General features: G+C 31.3%; 1 protein-coding gene across 2 annotated transcripts in view; it reads left to right on the top strand.

Annotated features, from left to right (window-relative positions):
- Rim2 (replication in mitochondria 2) overlaps window positions 1-20574 on the top strand; it is a 124440-nt gene extending 103866 nt beyond the window's left edge. Inside the window, exons 5-7 of one of the 2 annotated variants that reach the window (XM_075363001.1) lie at window positions 7536-7761; window positions 16916-17167; window positions 18091-20574. In XM_075363001.1, the coding sequence (XP_075219116.1) occupies window positions 7536-7761; window positions 16916-17151 (462 nt within the window). In that variant the 3' untranslated portion in view covers window positions 17152-17167; window positions 18091-20574. Of the gene's footprint in view, window positions 1-7535; window positions 7762-16915 lie in introns of both variants that reach the window. The other variant, XM_075362991.1, reaches the window with a different exon arrangement.
- The last annotated feature ends 239 nt before the right edge of the window (window positions 20575-20813 follow it).

The following is a 20813-nucleotide window of genomic DNA, read 5'->3' on the forward strand; positions in this document are numbered from 1 at the left end:
CAGTTTTTCCATTAAGATGGTAATAATAAAAATTGATTTTTTTTAATAGTTTTTTACATGAATTTCCTCAGAATTAAATTCTCTGTAAATTTTGATAATACGAGGGTTATTTTTTTTCAAGGTCCAATCGGTCATAAAATTAAACCCACAGTGGGTTCTGTTAAGTTTTGAGAATGAAGTGGGTTCATTCTCGGTCTTATTGATGAAGGAGAACTCCTTTCATCACCCTCGGAAATGGCAAATAGTCTAGCAAAATCTTTCCGCTCTCACCTCATCATATAATAACGATTTTCAAAGGTACAAGATACAAATAGAAGTATTATCGTTAAACATTGGTGATTCGGTTGGTGAATTAAACACTCCATTCATATTTAAGGAATTGTTACATGCACTTAAAAACTCACGGGACACTTCCCGTGGACCGGACAACATTCGCCTTTCCATGCTTTCACACCTTCCTAATTCGGCACTACAACAACTTTTGAATATTTTCAACGGTTTATTCTCCGAACAAGTCTTCCCACCCGGCTGGTCAGAAGCATTTATTATACCAGTACTAAAACCTGGTAAAGACCAAACCAACCCCTCAAGCTACCGCCTTATTTCATTAACAAGCGTTTTGAGTAAAATAGTGGAGAGAATGGTAAACCGCAGGCTTACATGGTACTTGGTGAAACATGGCTTTCTATCGGCAGAACAGTGTGGTTTCCGACAAGGACGATCTTCCATTGACCATCTAGTGTCAATAGAAACAGCCATACAAAACGCTTTCCTCAATCGCCAGCACCTCGTCGCTATCTTCTTCGATATAAAAAAGGCGTATGACACAGCCTGGCGACATGGTATTCTTAACACTCTCAAAGAATGGGGAATCAAGGGCAATATGCTTGCTTTTATCCGGGTTTTCTTAAATCACCGAACGGCTCGTGTTCGTGTGGATGATTCGCTCTCAGATAGTGTCATCTTGGAGAATGGAGTGCCCCAAGGTAGTGTATTAAGTGCCACCTTATTTTCTGTAACCATAAACAATATTACCAAATGTGTGCAGACTCCTGTCTCATGTTGTCTATTTGCTGATGATTTTGCTATTTACATTGCAAGCCGTTCAACACCTACAGCAGAGGGACTACTGCAGAACACTATATCTCACCTTGAAGCTCGGTCCAGGATTACTGGTTTCACATTTTCATCTGAAAAAACAAAATGTGTAGTTTTTTCTCGGCTACGAAACCCTTCTATTCCGCAAGTTTTTCTGAACGGAGAGACTATTACTATTTCTACCTACATCAAGTTTTTAGGTTTATTTTTTGATAGCCGACTTACTTGGGTCAAACATATAAAAGAATTAAAAACAAAATGTTCCAAACTTCTAGATATGATGCGAGTCCTTACTAACACCAACTGGGGAGCCGATAGGTCATGTATGATACGTTTTTACTATTCCTTTGTTCGCTCCCATTTAGATTATGGTTGTGTCGCCTACTCTTCAGCTCGTCAAACCGTGCTTAAAATGCTGGATAGTGTACATCATGCTTTCCTTCAGCTTGCCACAGGCGCGTTTAGATCAAGTTTTGTCGCAAGCTTACTTGTAGACTGTGGTGAACCATCACTTTGGGATAGACGAGACCAGCTTTTATTATCTTATTTTGCTCGTCTCAGAGGACAGCCAAATCACCCGGTTCTTAAGTCAGTCTTTAGAAATCCTAATCTAGGAAAGTATGAGGACCACGTCGTACTGCACCTGTAGGTGTCCGTACCTGGCGTCTGCTGCAGCATATAAATGTTGACACACCGTCATTCTTTCCTACGTATCCTTGCTCATATCCTCCATGGAGAATAAACCTTATAAATTTTACTTTTGACCTTACGACATACAATAAACAATCAACACTACCTATTGTCTTCCAGCAAATGTTTCAGTGTGTTCTCTCCAAGATGAAACCAGACGAGGTTGTATATACTGATGGATCGAAACAAAATGATACCGTTGGCTGTGCATTTGTTGTCAATGAAAGAAGGGTATTACGAGTGTGTTTACCGCTGAACTATACGCTATAAATAAGGATCTAAACATCATTAACCCTAAATATAGAAAAATTTTTATTTGCAGTGACTCGTGTAGTGCTCTCCAAGCCTTAAAAAACTTTTATTCCAAACATCCTATCGTCATTAAAATTTACAACGCAATCGCTGAATTTAATAATCGCAACACAGAAGTAAGTTTTTGCTGGGTCCCAAGTCACATAGGGATTCCAGGTAATGAACATGCAGATTCCGCTGCCAAAGAAGCATGTAACCAGCCTCCTTTCACCACCCGAGTTGCTACTTCTAATTTTATTAATTATGTAAAACAATCACTAAGAGCAAAGTGGCAAGGTGAATGGACGGCTACTGTAGATAATAAACTCCGGCAGATTAAAAATTCTGTGTTGCCATGGGACTCTTCATGTAGAAAATCTCGGCGTGAGGAAGTAGTCCTCTGTCGGTTGCGGATAGGATACACCAGGTTCACACACGAGCACCTGATGACAAGAGAACAAGCACCCCTATGCACACGATGCAACTGCCGCATGACTGTGCACCACATACTTGTGGACTGCATATGTTATGTGGCGTTGCGTCGTAAGTTTAAATTACCCAGAAACATCCGCTGTGTCTTGTGTAATGACAATGAAGTTTTAAACCGGATGTTTCTTTTTCTGCGTAGTGTAGGTTTAACCCAAAAAATTTAATATTGTCAGGTATATTTCTTATTCTAGAAAAGTTTTTAATAGATTTGATTTTATTAACCGAGGAGGGAGCCTTTTACACTCCCTATCCGAATCTGTTAAATTTTATTTTTTATATAGTTTTTTTTTTATTTATTATTTTAGCTTTTATGTTTTAATGACTCGGTCTGTGATATTAGTTTTAAGATTTTGTGATATTAGTTGTAAGTTTTATTTTTTTAACTTAGTTTTAAGTTTTATTTAATTTCTTTATTTTAGTTTTAACCTAGTTCTAAGTTTTATGTTTGTGTCTTTTTTTTTTTAACTTTTTTGTATCATTTTTGTGCTCTTGTTATCCGAGAATGGACCTTTTACACCCATCTCGGACTTTGTTTAATTGTTTTGCTTTTATTTTTTTAATTATTATTTTAAGTTTTAGTTTTACGTACTAGTTTTAATTACTTTTATTAATTTTTTTTCATAAAAAAAAACCCTGGGTGATGATAATGTACAGACGTTTTTCGCCCTCCACAAAAAAAAAAAAGTTCTGGGACTGTTATAAATTCATAACCTAGCATTCCAATACGCCCACTTATTAATTTCAAAATTTACCTTATTACATTGAAAAAATATTAAGAAATAACAACTCTCTATATACATATAATATAAATAATAGTTTAGTCTTGTATGAATTTTTACAAATTCATAACATTTTTCTGTTAAGTTTTGTCAGTTTTTCTATTAAGATGGTAATAATAAAAATTGATTTTTTTTAATAGTTTTTTTAATAGTTACATGAATTTCCTCAGAATTAAATTCTCTGTAAATTTTGATAAAACGAGGGTTATTTTTTTTTTCAAGGTCCAATCGGTCATGAAATTAAACCCACAGTGAAAATAAAAAAATTTTATTTGTAACTAGTACTTAAATAATTACGCTATTTCTCTACATAGTCACCACTCCGATTTAGACATCTGTCGTAGTGTTGTACCAACTTTCCAATACCCTCATCATAGAACGGAGTCGCCTTTGTTTTCAGCCATGTTTCTACACCGGTCTGCAGCTCGATGTCTGTGCCGAAATGTTGTCCTTCTAGCCAGCGTTTCATGTGAGCAAAGACATGAAAATCGGATGGAGCCAAGTCGAGGCTGTATGGTGGGTGATCAAACACTTCCCAACGAAAACATTGCAGGAGCATCTTTGTTACAGCTACATTGTGCAACCGAGCATTGTCATGGAGAAAGACAATGCCTGATGACAACATTCCTCTCCGCTTATTCTGAATTGCCCTTCGTAGACGTTGAAGATTCACGCAGTTTGAGGCTGCAGTGATGGTCGTGCCACGTTCCATGATTCCACCAAGAGAACTCCATTCCGGTCCCAGAACACAGGAGCCATACACTTTCTGTTGGAAAAGGTTCGCTTGAACTTCTTTGTTTTACTGGGAGAATGAGATTGCATCCACTGTTTGGATTGTTCTTTTATTTCTTCAGTTTCGAAATGGACCCATGTCTCGTCCCCTGTAACAATTTTGTTCAAAAAATCTTCTCCTTCATTGTGATAGCGCTGGAGAAACGTTAGGGAGGCGTACATTCTCATTGTTTTGTGATGGTTGGACAGCATCTTGGGAACCCATCTCGCACACAGTTTGCGGTACTGAAGTCTCTCACTTACAATGGTGTAGAGAGCTGACCTTGAAATTTCAGGAAACTAATCAATACAGAAACTGTGAACCGACAATTTTCTCATCCACTCGCTCAACGAGATCATCGGTTGACACTCGCTTCCTTCCCTGACTGCCTGCATCATGAACATTTGTACGTACTGCTTTAAAGTTCCTGCACCACTGTCGCACTTTTGCTGTCATTCATTGAAGTTTCACTATAATGTTACTTATTCACCGATGAATTTCTGCTGCATTACACCCCTCAGTCTGAAGAAATTGAATTACCGCACGCACTTCACACTTGGCGGGAGATGCTATTGTTGTAGACATGTTTACGTGCTAGCTGTGGGTTCAGAACTAAACGAAGTGACACAGTGTGATTGAAGGCCATACTAGAGACACTGTGCAACACATGCGCAAAGGTTCATCCAATTTTTGTGTGGGTTTTTATTTTGTGACCTATCAGACCTTGAAAAAAAAATAACCCTCGTAATTAACATTTACATATTTATTAGTCATTTATTGAAGTTTTACTTCAAACCTAAAAAATGTTTTTTGTCACCCAATTTTTTTGTTTTAGATTAGATATCATTAAAACTAAGGAAGCTACTGTTCTGGGACCTGTTTTAAATTAATAACCTAACATTCCAGTATGCCCACTTATTAACTTCAAAACTGACCTTATTACATTGCAAATATAATGGACAAAATATTAATAAATAAATTAAATAATATTGAAATTAAAAATAACACAAAAGTGGATTCCTTTGATATATTAAACATGTACAAAAATATATCCATAAATGATACTATTAAAAAAAGTTCTCTTTTTAATAACTAGTGGACCCGGCAATGTTTTGCTATTGCTAAATTTGAGTGTTTTTTTTTTGTCTTCAGTCATTTGACTGGTTTGATGCAGCTCTCCAAGATTCCCTATCTAGTGCTAGTCGTTTCATTTCAGTATACTCCGTACATCCTACATCCCTAACAATTTGTTTTACATATTCCAAACGTAGCCTGCCTACACATTTTTTTCCTTCTACCTGTCCTTCCAATATTAAAGCGACTATTCCAGGATGCCTTAATATGTGGCCTATAAGTCTGTTTCTTCGCTTAGCTATATTTTTCCAAATGCTTCTTTCTTCATCTATTTGCCGCAATACCTCTTCATTTGTCACTTTATCCACCCATCTGATTTTTAACATTCTCCTATAGCACCACATTTCAAAAGCTTCTAATCTTTTCTTCTTAGCTACTCTGATTGTCCAAGTTTCACTTCCATATGAAGCGACACTTCCATATACTTTCAAAATTCTTTTCCTGACATTTAAATTAATTTTTTATGTAAACAAATTATATTTCTGACTGAAAGATCGTTTCGCCTATGCTATTCGGCATTTTATACTGCTTCGTCCATCTTTAGTAATTCTACTTCCCAAATAACAAAATTCTTCTACCTCTGTAATCTTTTCTCCTCCTATTTTCAGATTCAGTGGTCCATCTTTGTTATTTCTACTACATTTCATTACTTTTGTTTTGTTCTTGTTTAATTTCATGCGATAGTTCTTGGGTAGGACTTCATCCATGCCACTCAATGTTTCTTCTAAATCCTTTTTACTCTCAGTTAGAATTAATACATCATCAGCAAAACATAGCTTCTTTATCTTTTCACCCTGTACTGTTACTCCGAATCTAAATTTTCCTTTAACATCATTAACTGCTAGTTCCATGTAAAGATTAAAAAGTAACGGAGGTAGGGAACATCCTTGTCGGACTCCATTTCTTATTACGGCTTCTTTCTTATGTTCTTCAAATATTACTGTTGCTGTTTGGTTCCTGTAAATGTTAGCAATTGTTCTTCTATCTCTGTATTTGAACCCTAATCTTTTTAGAATGCTGAACATTTTATTCCAGTCTACGTTATCGAATCCCTTTTTCTAGGTCTATAAATGCCAAGTATGTTGGTTTGTTTTTCTTTAATCTTCCTTCTACTATTAATCTGAGGCCTAAAATTATATAATAATAATAAATTGTGAAATTTTCAGCAAAATTGGTTAAATAGTTTTTGAATTAGGCACCCACAAAACAAAGATTGTCTTTTATTTATCTATAGATAAAGGAAATCATAAAAATATAAGCAACATTATTATACATATATTTATATTCAAAACTACTTTGAATTTTAAGGAAAATTTTATTTTCAGACTGAAGGTCTAGCCATGGGCTCATTTATATCAGCAATTTTATTATATTTAAATTATCACTTAAATGAGTATATATTCTTAAGTTTTTTTGTGTTTAATTACTTCGATATGTGCACTACTTGTTGCCCTACAGACATCCAGATGGTAATCTATTTTTTCCCATATACTTGCCAGCATGTCAGATGTAATAGATGCTACTGCCACAACAATCCTCTCCCATAGGTGGTTGATGTCATGGATTTTGTCTGAATAAACAATTTTTATCAGAAATCAGACAATATTTATGTCTCCAGAAAAAGAAATCCAGTGGGGTTAAGTCTGGGCTCCTTGGTGGTCATACTATCGCCTTCCTCTTCCAGTTCACTTGTTTTGAAAACAGAATGTTTAATCTAGCACTGACACAATTGCTGTAATGTGTCAGAGCATCATCTAGCTGATAGAAAATTAATCCATTTTCTTCTTCGGTATCGTCAGTCTATGGAAAGACGTAAAGTTCGAGAAAATATATCCAATAATTGTGCTTTCTGTAAATATGAACAGGCCCACAATACCACAGACTGTATTGTCTAGAGCTGTTGAGACATTGAGATTTACCTTGTTTAGAACTATGGTGTAATTTATCCATCAAGTTCCGTTTTGTAAGTGAATATAGGCAAATAAATGCAAAATTATAGCTGTTTGTGAGAAATGAATTTTGTAGAATTTGAAAAATACCAAATCTAACTGAAATTTGAACCCAGGATCATCCAAATGAAACGCAAACTTTACTACTCCATCACAGAGATCGGTGAAGTAATGTTATGGTATTAAGTTTCTTCTAGTCTGTTTAAATATTAGAAAGAAATCATTACTCACTTGTCATCATCTTCAAGAATTTTTTATTCTTACGTAAATTTTTTTTTACATTTTTCTGTTTGTGTAAGTATTCATTTATTTTGTTTCATTTTCTTGCTGCAGGGTATAAGAGGTTTTTATAAGGGCATCACTGCATCATATTGGGGAATATCTGAGACCGTTGTACATTTTGTGATATATGAAGCAATTAAGGCACATTTATTAACTAGAAGATCACATACACGTAGCTCACGTCGTGATGATGAAAAAACATCACGTGACTTTTTAGAATTTATGATGGCAGGAGCTGTTTCAAAGACTGTTGCTTCTTGTATCGCTTATCCTCACGGTATGTCACATTATAACATATAATTAGTTTGTACAAAACTACATGCCATGTAAAACTTAGTATTAATTAAGATTTCTAGATTAAGGTAATTATATGGATACGTTATAAACAATATTTTATTGTTTATTAAAACAAATCTGCAGTCAGAAACTGCATTGGCATTATAAAGTTACATATATTCAGTTACAAAAGATTGAAGTAATATAATTGTTAACAAAGAATGACAAATTAATTACTACTGACAGAGATAAACGATAGTATAACAGTTGCTTCAAGAATTGGAAAAATCTGTACACTATGATTATTTGATTACAGTACTTATTAGTATTAAAAAAAAAATGCATTTATTAATGTGAAATTTAGTCATGTAAATGAAGCTGAAATTAAATAAGGATCAGTAACGCTACCTAAAATCCTGTGATTTGGATGTATTCTGTAATTCCTTGAGGTTGAATTTGAGAGATTTGACTGCATAAATATAGTATAAAATTTAAAACTCATTTTTTCATTGAATGATAGGAACAGTTCTATTAAATACAATTTATGAAACTTTAAAAGATTGATTTAATTCCGCTACTGTAATTTTACTATTTGGCATTAGATCTGTTTATTTGTTTGCTTCAATGTACATTTGGAAATAACTTGTACATAATAATGCAGAGGAATTGTACAATGCCTCTGCATTATGTATAGATTACTATTTCTGTCAGATTATGCTATTTTTCTTTAAATAATATGTGAATAATCGGTTAAGAGCTAAGACAGTGTAATTTAGCTACAGATTTCTTTTCTCTGTGTTCTGTTTTAGCACAGCATTGCAGTGTTTCATTCAATTTTTTAAAAATTGTTAATTCATCAGTAAACTCTTTTTACTACTTTCATTGACTAAGCCGTGATTATATATTATAATTTTTCTTATAAAATTCATAGTTTTATTTTTCAATAAATTTTTATTAATATATATCAGAGTGATTGACAGTATATATTCAATAGCATCAAATAAATTTAGAGAAAATCTTACACTATTAATTAAAAATTTGGTTAAACAAGATCGTAACACCTGCCTCTACCATATCTGAGTATTGAATTATTAAATGTGTCTTTTAACTGATATCTATTTTAAAATATCATTATATAAAAGAACCTATTAAAGTTACATATATTGCAGTTACTTCTCACACAGAATACCAGTATAGTGGATTCCTGATTATCTTAACCCAGCTTAATTATCACCCAGATCATCTGAAACAACAAAAAAAAACTTTAATTTTCAAAACTAAAAAAATGTACTTTAATTTACATAACTCAAAAAAAAAAATTAGAACCAACTATAAGTAGTGCAGTGGTTACCAAATATTTGTACTGTGTTGAAAAAATAGTTATTGGTTAAAACTATATGAAAGCTTAACCATACTGTATGCATATTTACATTACTTTTTGGTGATTTCAGTATTTTTAATGTACTGACAGCATATAGATTTTGCATGATTTTGTAGTGGATTTATGTGTTGATATTTCACTGGTTTAAAATCCAACTAAAAGTAATGAAAAATTTGAACAGCGTAATAAAAAAGCATCCAGCATAAAAACAAGAGTGTGAATATGAAAAATTAATGATATGTTATTTTTATGATTCATGAAAAGAAAAAATACATTATGTGACATTCTTAATTGGGTAAAAGGTAACTGCTTATTATAGAAATTGTTAGGTAATAAATATAAAAATTAACAGCCTATTTTGGGGGGTTACATAGGTGAAAAATCAGACGTAGAATTCAGCAGCAAAATATTTTTCAAGAGAAATCATTGGTTGATGAAAATGCAGATTAAATTTTCAAAACCAAATTTAGAGAAATTGTAAAAGGACTCTATGAGAGAACATTGTTTTAATGCAGTGAAACTGGGCTAAGTTTTAAAGTTATACCTAAAAAGTTTTTTACAGCCAAAAGGGAAAGATCTGTTGAAAGTCACAACATAAGCAAGGACAGAATAACAGTACTACTGTGTAATTGTACATGGTAATTCTTTACATGTACGTAAGTGCATTACATGTAATGCTTAAGGAAAGATTTGTTTTTCATTAATGCAGTGGTTCCCAACTGATGCATCACAAAATTTTAGAATTTAAAAAATAGATTTTATGCCTTTAAGAAAGTCTATGCAGCATAATTATACTTACTATGAAACCTGTAATATGCTAAAATCTATTTTGGAACAAGATTATACCATTCAACACCTGCAACAGCATTAATATTTTTGCCTGCTGATAGTTTTGAGTAATGTGAACACCTGCAACAGGGCTTAGTTTTTTCTCTTCCCACTTAGTAATAAACTGAGTGTTCATTGTTGCCACATTGAGGGATTTATCCCACAGTGTAGGGATTTTCTGCTGAAAAAACTTGAGATCACTGTGAGTGTTTAGACTGTTTGTTAAGAATCAACAGAACGTATTGGCCAGTTTTATTTTTTTATATTTTAAAAAAGTTTTTTCTTGAGCAATAGACTATTTTCTAACTCATCAACAGGTAAAACCAGCCATTTTCATCACTTTTTCCATGAGCTGTAGCATTCTTATTTTACATTGTACAGAGTGTCAAAAAGGGCTCTTTGGAAAGAGTAAAGATGGAACTTCATCTTGATGTACTCAAAATTCATTTTGTTATATAACCAAATCTTGTTACATTTACAAATTGTTGTTTTTTTTTTTCAAAATTTGGGCCCAAAATAAGTAATGAAAGGCTTAGGGTAACAGGTCTGTTTTTTACATTTTAACTCTTAGGTACTAGTAGTACTTATAAAAAAAAATTGGACTGTTACCAAGTTTCCTTCATTAAAAAATATGGCCACCAAAAATCATAAGAGTTTGAGAATGTCTCATTTTTGGACCCCAAAAACCACATGAGGAACAGGTGGTAAAAATCTGAAATGTTTACAGCAGCAGTAAGTACTTTTTATGTATTTTAAACCATATAAAGTCTATTTTTTTTACTCAAAGGGATTGATGACTAATGAAGCCAACAAAACTGCTAAAAACACTGTTCCTTCTAACCATAAACAACGTATCCAAAAATACTGACGTTATGTTTTGTTTTTTCAGATTATAAAAATTACAATTAAACTCATTAGAATGAATAAACTGAAAATTAATTAATAGTCAGTTACAAAATGATAATTCTAATATATTAACAAATTGTTCAATTCACTTTTACCTTATTTTACTCCTGCTAGTGGAAGTTATGAATAAATCTTACACTTTTGGTAACAAATTTAACTAACATAACTTAGTGCTCCTGCCATTTTTTTTATTGAGTAGAACTGATAAGTCCTCATTCATCTTGGGTATAATGTTATATCCTCTTCCAGTAGTTGACAGAAAAAGCTCTGAAGGGATGAGAATCTTTAAAATATTTTCCAGTTTAATCCATGTTTGATTATCCCTCAATGATTTCTTGAATGAAGTACCAGGAACCTGCGGATCAAAAAGTGTATTCAATATTCTTCTTTTTTTCATATATTATGACTTCAATGAATTCGCCTAACCACCACTTGCTATCGTATACTCAGCAGACATAATTTTTACATTTCGTCTTTGGTAAACCTATAAAGACTAACGTATAAATGTTTCTGATTTAGAGTTCGCCCGGACTTTCAGAATACATTACTGTGAACATAACTGTGAAACGTTGTTGTTTCTGGGACTGTTGTGATTACCTGATAACGAGAACTTAGGTGTTCTTCAGTTTCTTGAACATCTTCATTAAAGCAGAAAGTAAATTTTATATTTTGATTGTTGACTGTCCTTTGAAGGCTTGCTTTAGACACAGTCCTTTTCACAGTTCCATCAATACCATCACATGGTCCTTTTCCATGGTATGAGGAAAAAATGCCATTCGGCTGCGATTTCAAAATCCTCTTGATGGTAGCACAAATTTATGAAATTTCTTTTGTTTTTATACTGGGCTGAGGAGCCATCAGAAAAATAAAAAAATTGTTTAACTTGTGATAACAGTATATTTACTTTATAACTTGCTTTTTGAAGCAGAAGAATGATGTATTGTGCTTCAAGTACCTCACTAATCACAGAGTAGCTTTGACTTTGTAATTTTCCTTCTTTTTTAAAATATATGAGAAATGGATGTGCTGAGGCATAAGTTTTTGACCAGTGATGAGACTGTACTTAATTTTGTATCACAAAAGGAAAATTTTGAGAGAAGTCTGGGTTTCTTTTTTACTGATTTGTGGCAAAATTCCACTTGTTTTAACACTAAACTCATTTGAATTTTTTGAATGCACCAACTGCTTGGTAATAAACATAAAATATTAATTTTTTCCTGGGTTAATGTAACTGTTTTTATTTTATCCTTTATTTTAATGAATAGTTCTTTACATTTCCTACCCAAATCAGATAATTTTGTGGTACTAAGCTGGTTTCTTCTGTATAAATATTTAAATGAAAGGAATTGTTTAATTTACTGGTAACTGACTCAACTATTTTTGTAACTTTATTTTTTTAAATTGGTTCCTTTGCACTGCTCAATATTTTTTGAACCTTAACAGAGGAAATACCTAGTGCTGAACAAGCTTTATTCACTGACTCGACTATAACACATTGAGGCTCAAATATATCTTGACATTCCGGTTCGCTTTCTGTATCATCTTGTAGTTTTTGTATTTTGTTTAAGCATTTTATACACAACGCTCTGTCTGGAATTAATTTTAAATTTGGATTGCTTGTTGAAAATGTCAAAGATATTTTTTATACATTATAAGACTACCAATTGCACCTCACCTTGTCTTTTCCCAGTTTCTCTGTAGCAAAAACAAAAATTTCTCTAATTAATAAAATGAAAAATAAAAGATAAAAGAGAAGTTCACTACTAATAAAATTACTTTATAAACAAGTATACATTACCTAACCACAGTATTAACACTAGCAACAATACAACGTATCACATTGAAATCAAAACAATAACAGCCTTCAACAATGTTTACATTCAGTATTATGCAAACATTCATGTCCATGCATGTATATTCACTTTTGTGTTTAAACATGAGTTTATATGTATGAGTCATACTTTAAGTAACAAACTATCTAGAATATAAGCTATCTCATAATAGACATATCAAAATATTTTGTATAGCAGACCTACATTATTACCTGAAATAATACATGCTGTGAATTTTTTGGATACATTATTCACGCGATTAGAAGGAACAGTGTTTTTAGCGGTTTTGATGACTTCATTACTCGTCAACCCCACTGAGTAACAAAATAAATTTTATATGGTTTTAAAGTACATAAAACGTACTTACTGCTGTAAAAATTTCAGATTTTTGCCACCTGTCCCACATGTGGTTTTTGGGGACCGAAAAATGAGACATTTTCAAAATCATACGATTTGGCAATGTTTTTTCAAATCGTTTTACGATTTGGAATTTTTTTCTTTAAATATAAAAAATATTTTTTGACCACTGCAAGGTGGGTAGTTATCATGTATATCAAAATCAAAAATAGTGATGCAATAAAGTGTTCGAAAATTTGTTGAATTAAAATGGAATACCCTTTTACAAAAATTTTTTTATTTCAGTTTTATCGTGAATAGATATCACATTTGAAAAAGACAAACTGAATCAAGTTCTGAAACCTGTAACAGCAATCATTGCAGTGCTAGTTCAAATAATGTGAATAGAAATTATTATTTAATTATTTCCTTCAGGATCTTCAAAAACAAGTTGTGCTTTGTAAATATATTGATGAATACTTACAATATTATTTTACTTGTCGTGAAGATGAACATAAACAGATTCCTAAGTGTCTTATATGCAGAATTGTTTTGGCAAATAAGTCGATGGAGCCGAATAAACTTAAAAAGATGTTTAGAAAGTAATCATTCTCATATAGCTTCTAAACCAATTGAACAATTTGAAAATCTTTTGAACTTAGAAAATAAAACATCTTTTGGGTTAATAAAACACATTTCATTTTCTGACAAAGCATAGCATGCTTATGCACTATCCGAGTTAATAGCTCACACAAAAACCTTCATATTGTAGGCGAGGAACTAATATTACCAGCTACAAAAAAAATCTGAAAGTAATCTTTGGTGATGCTACAGAAGAAATTTTCAAAATTCCATTATCCAATTATACTGTCAGCTGCAGAATGAAAGAAATTAATTGAGAGTAATGTGAACAGTAAATTGGTGAGGATATTGTGTTTGCCCTACTGTTGGACGAACGTACTGATGCAAGAGTAGTAAATGCTAATTATAAGCTTTATTAGGTTTGAATATAATTTGGGTATTATTGAACAATTTTTATTTTGCCAAGAACTTAAAACCACTACTACAGGCAAAGATATTTATGATTGTGCTAATAATTACTTTGTTTTACATAATATTTCCTGGAAACTTGTACTTCTCTTTGCACTGATGAAGCATCAGCAACAGGGAAAATCAAAGGTTTTAAGTTTCATTCAGTGAACCCGACTGTAGTGACAGTTAATTGTTTTTTGCATAAATAGGCATTAATGATTAGAAATTTTGATGGGGATCTTTAGAACAGAATGACTAGTGAATTGATCTTTTATTTTTTTAAATAAGACCAGTTAAGTGTAGACTGTTTGAAAAGCTTTGTGACTATAGAAGCTGAGCATACCATTTGATTGCTGCATTTTGAAATGCATTGGCTTTTGGGGTTAAAGTATTGATGCAAGTAGTAGAGCTCAAGACGTGCTTCTTATTTCTTTGAAGATGAAAAGGCAGAGTTCACAAAACTTTAAGAAGATAATTTTTGGTGTACCAAATTAGCATATCTTGTCAAATTTTTAACAGGTTGAACTCTGAATACAAGCATGCAACACAACAGAAAATATTTCAGCCAAATATAAAATCGAAGGAATTTGCAAAAAATTAAACAAAATAACAAAGAATGCCTGACGAAGTTAATAAAAGAACACCTAATTGTTACCAACTTCATTAACAAAATACTTGCCTACCTTGTCCATTTCTAGTTAGAATGGGTAATTTTTCTTTTTGGTACATCTGGCAAGATCAATATGCAAAATGTCACAAATCTAACCGTCAGTAAAAAAAATTAATTGTTAGACTTGTCCTGCAGTTCTACCAAATGAGATTTCTAGACACTTCAGTACAGTCCTTTTATATTTATGCACAATGTCAATATCCCACAATCGCAAAGAGGGCCATAAAACATTTTCTGCTGTTTTAACACCATACTTGTGCTAATAAGCATTTTCTGCAATGAATAGTGAAATCTAATCAGAGGAACATACTGGTAAATCTTGAAGATGATTTGCATGTTGGACTGTCAAACATAAGGCCACATGTTGACAAACTGTGGAACACAAGCACTCTTCACATTAATTTTAGTGGCGAGTTAAAAAAAAAACTAATATATATATTTTTTAATTGTATTTCCAATACAAAGACCTTTGTCTTTCTCGTGACATGTTGCTTGTATTTAGAAGAATGTACCTGCTTGCATGTGTTTTTTTTTCCAGCCTCTTGGACCACCATTAGGTATAGCTTCAAAGGGTGAGATGAAATGGCAATGTTGTAGCATGTGAAATGTCATGCCTGACCAGGATTCGAACCTGGGACCTCCGGATGAAAGGCCAAGATGCTACCACTCATGCCATGGAAGCCGGCCCACTTGTGCATGTTTTGATAGTATCTAATTCTTAGAATTAGTTACTACATATTACTAATTACTAGTACCATCATTATTATTAATAAAAAACAAATAAGTATGTCTTGAAATAATGGGCATTCAATAAAGTGTGTCATTGTTCAAAAAAGAACCACTGCATTAATATGTCAATCCAAAAATTTTCTAGGATGAAAAATGTTGCAAAGAATAAATTACCATTGTAATTATAAAGATTAAAAAAGCATGTGGATATCAATTTATTTATTTGAAACTTGTTTCATAAACCATACTCCTTTTTAAACTTTACCCATTGTTTATCAGCATTATAAATTAACCATTCCTGTCCTTTAACAATAACATCGCACTCAGTAAATTTTCTAACCAACTTTATAATAAGTATTCTTTATATTACTGGATCTTCCTTCTGAATCAATGTCTTCACTGATAAACTTTTTATACTTTATCAATAAATTTTTATAAACTTAAATCTGTAAATAAACTTTTATACCATTGTTGAAAAGCTTTTGGCTGGTAAAGTATTCATTAGAAAAATTATTTTATTTATTGATAATGTGCAAACACATTTAAAAATTTAGTGAGTGATGTTAGATAGTTGAGTGATATTTTTTTGGGGGGAGAAAATAACTAAAGGATATTAATTATAAAGTTGGTTACAGAATTTACTAGGTGCGATATTATTGCTAAAGAAGGACAAGAATGGTTAATTTATAATGTTGATAAACATAAATTCACTGAACAAGGAGTAGTGGTTGTCATTAGAAACAGAACACATCAAACAAATTCCTTTTGATGTAGTAATAATTAAATGATGGCATGAAGTAGTTGCAAGACAACAATGAGAAACAGAGATTGATGCTAATTTTAAAAAAGCAAAATAATTAGAATAATTATAGTATTCAAATAGCCTAAATATATTTATTTTTAAGTATATGTCTTGATATATATGTTTAATAAATGGTTTTCCTGGCAATTTTTATTGCTTACTGGCTAACCCGGCAATGCTTCACTGTTGTTAGATTTGAGTATATATATATATATATATATATATAGATTAAATGAACACAAAAGAAAGTTTGATAAAACAAAAAACTAAGCATTATGAACATCACAAAATGTAACCTTTCCCACTTCACCCCTGCATTCTGATATAACATTTATCATTGCACAACTGAATCAAATGACTTTTTGAAAAAATTATGTTTTATATTTTCTTTATGATTAGTATGAAGGGCAATTCCATTAAAACGTATTAAATTTATGTATCACATGTAAATAGACAAAAATGATGTTTTATCACTATTATAGTATTTAATTGGTTCTTGTTAATAGTTTCATTTAATTTCTTGTTAATTGTTTCATTTAATGCAGTTAGTTATACGATTTATTTTTTACTAATATGTTGTACAGTTGTTATTCTGTTAATAAACCTTATTAATATTTTTTTTAAATTCCTATGTTTTAGAAGTAGCAAGAACAAGATTGCGTGAGGAAGGTAATAAATACCGTGGTTTCTGGCAAACTCTTGGTGTTGTATTTAAAGAAGAAGGATGTCGCGGTGTATATCGTGGTTTAACTACACAATTAATACGCCAAATACCAAATACTGCTATTATGATGGCAACATATGAAGCCACTGTTTATATTCTCACTGCTTACTGTGATTCAAATAGCAACTTTTATGCTAGAGCTACTCAGTGATAACACTGTACAAAAAGTAAATTTTAGTTTGTTTTTCTTTTTAACTATTACTTAAGTAGGTAATGTTATGTAATTATTTTTATTTAAAAATATGATGGTTTTTACATGTCATGTTTTCATCCCTGTATGGTGATTATTCCTTTGAAATGAAATTGGTGATCTATATCATTATCATTCAGATTCATGTACATATTTTGGATTAAAGTCTTAACCATAATTCAGGTATATTATTTTACGTTGTATGTACAAATTAATAAAAAAATCTTAAAATTTTGGTGTTCTATCAAATTGTAATTCATAAATTGTTGGCTTTCTGAACTGTTTTGTTTCTAAATTGTTTTTAGGCCCTTAAAAAGAGCCAGTCCTCTCTGGTTTGTAAAGCTCAATGAGATCCCTCTTAATCGGTTTTACTCTAAATTAGTTCACAATCTATTATTAATTGGAACTCTCGTGGTGAACGTCAAAAGCATAAAATCCTAACATAAGTAAGACTAATTTTAATTTAGGTCCTGTAATATTTCAGAACAAATATCATTTCCAAATAAATGATACTAGCCACTTATTTACTTACTATGTAATCATAATCTTTTACATCATTGTTTGTTTTTTTTATTGAATTCTTGTTAAAGGTCAGAATTCTTTCCTTATAGATAGATGTTTTTAGTTCCTTATTAAAATGTTTTCATATAAGCACATGTCAAAGCAACAATGCTGTTTTAGTAAACAAAAGGCTGAATATCCTATTTATATATATATATATATATATATGATATTCAGCTTTTATATACACAAATGCCTATTGAATTATTCAAAAAAATTATGATTTTACAGCTAGATTTAACTTTCTATTATAAAACTTAAATCCTTATAAAAATAAGAACATGACCTCTTAATATTTCTGATATCTTTCAAAGAAATTAATAATTATTTCTGTTTAAGGTGATGCTTGTATAATAAGCCAATAGTCTCCTGTGTATGAATAATGAAGATGAATAACTTAGTAAAAGAGTCAAGACCTTTGTTCTAGGAACTGAACCCAAAACCTTTTAATATTGAGACTAGCTAAAGTTGTAAATTTAAAGAGATGAATCAGCTGTTGCATTTACCAAGATATGATATATTCAGAGAATATTGATTTATTACTGGGTGTAAGATAATAATTAAATATTTAAAAGCAAATTGTGTATAGATATTTATTCTCTCTTTTCTTTTTTTTTTATTTATAGTTACATGTGTTTGATTTAAAGTAATTGTCAAAGGTCAGGCAATTAAGATTTTGAAATTATTTAATAAGTAATGAGACAGCATTCTATATAAAACATGCTAAGATTGATTGATTAAAGTATTTTATCATAATAAATCTAATATTTAAAATGGTAAAATTTTTCATACCTTAAGATTTTTAATATTATGCTTATATTCTAATGTATAAGAAATCAAACGTTTTTTGTCTGCAATTTAAAAAAGTAATAATAATAATCATGATCACAAAATTAAAAAAAAAAATTACAACAAAAAATAAAATAAGAATTTCAATTTTTCGTACTAGAAGAATTTCGGTTTAGAATAATTATTGTTTTTTACATAGTTGTTAATATGAGGTGTGCCTAAAACAAACCCTGGATTAATGCTATAAAAACCTTTATTTTTATTTTTTACAATTTTAACACTACTCCATGCAAATTTTCCATTGGTCAAAGCACTGCTGGAAGTCATTTTCAGAAAACATGTTCATGGTCTCTGTCACTTTGTCTTTCACAGCTTCAACTGTCTCAAATATCATTCCTTTCAGTACTGATTTTATCTTGGATAACAGAAAAAAGACACAGGGAAAATTCCAGTGAACTGGGTGGGTGTTTCAACTCATGGATCCCATGCTTGGCCAAAAACGTCTTGACAAGACAATGCAGTATGGCCAGGGCGTTGTCCGGGTGAAGAATCCATGACTTATATTTATACAATTCAGGTCTCTTCCTTCTTACTCGTTCACAGAGAGTAGTTAGGATCTCATGGTAGTATTGTTGATTCACAGTTTGATCTTCAGGAGCCTAATCTACGTACACAAATCCATGGATGTCAAAAAAACATGGTCGTCCTAGATGTGTCATCTTTAATTTCTTCTTGTCCCTCTTTGAACCATTTAAACCACTTGAAAACCTGAGTATGTGATAAACATTCATCACCATACACTTCTTTTAACGAAGAATGAGTTTCTGTGGTGGATTTTCCAAGTTTCAAAAGAAATTTCACATTAACGTGTTACTCTTTTAAAACAGTTAACATGTGTCTGATGGACTGCAGATACAATGGTCGATATGAATAAAGGCCACAGTCCAACTTAGAGGTTCGGAGTCAATTCAGCAGCAGGAATGGAGAGAGGGGATGTCATGTGACAACAATGTGTTATTTGACCTTCACACATGCTGTTTGTCTAGATTGATCAGTCCAGTTTGTTTTTAGCTACACCTCACATTACTTGCCTTCAAAATATAGTCTTCATTAGCTAAAATTATTGATGTTTTTAATTGTTGCATGGCATTGCTATAAATTTTGTAATATACTGGATTCTTTCATAATATTATTAATTCAGATTGTTAATTAACTTTATGGTTCAGCATTGTGCACAAGTGAAATTTTATTTACGTATGTGCATGTACAGCTTAATTCCATTATGTAGATTTTTGTTTTTAATTTAATGATTTAACAATAGTTATTGCTGTGGTTTGCTTTTTGCATGAATTATTTGGTTGTTAGAAAAATATAACTGATGTTGCTTAAGGATACACAAATTTTCAAGTAGCATCTTTATTGTTGTGGACACCATACATATTTTTATTTCCAAAATATGAATGATAATAATGTAACCTTAATGTTAATTATAACCTAGTTTTGTTTGTGGTTTTGGCAGATACACTCACTATTGGTATCAGGTTCAGTTCCTAACATAAGTTAGGTGTTTATTTATTTATTTAGATTTAACATCATAAAAGTTTTTCATGTACTTGTTTGTATGAATTAAAAACATTAAGAAAATAGTATTTTTTTAATATTTAAAATACTTAGAAAGATTATACTTTATATAGGTTGCTAAAGTTAGTGTGTACGTAACTGTGGGTTGTAACATTTCACCATAACCATACGTACCTTTGAACATGTATACCATTCGTAGCATATTAGCTTACTAGTGCAGTTATATTACATAAGCCTGTGTATTATATTGTGTGATGTATTATTTATATGTAAAGAAACATAAATGTAAAATTTGTGAACACTATTATTATTGATATAATTTTAGTATAGTATGTTAAATATAGTTGAGACTTTAAAATTTTATTTTTAACTATATTGTTGATAGTGTGTTTTCCAAAATTGTTGAATAAATTTTTTTTGTATGTGTAAATAGATTATTGGTACAAAACCTGATGAATATTTTTATTTTTGTTTATGGCTTTTCACCATTCTTGTAGATTTATCTCTACCTAAATTATAAATAAACAACATGTCATGAGTGACTCCTAATCTACATCAACGAAAACTACAATACATTGATGAAGACTTGTATTCATGTACTTCTTATTTGTAAGTGCACATAAAGAAAGAATTTTTTGAGATTCTGAATTTAAGTGGTTAAAATGGAGTAACAATGAAATCTACTATTTTTT

This window comes from Lycorma delicatula, chromosome 1 (assembly GCF_047948215.1).
Source record: "Lycorma delicatula isolate Av1 chromosome 1, ASM4794821v1, whole genome shotgun sequence".
NCBI lineage: Eukaryota > Metazoa > Arthropoda > Insecta > Hemiptera > Fulgoridae > Lycorma > Lycorma delicatula.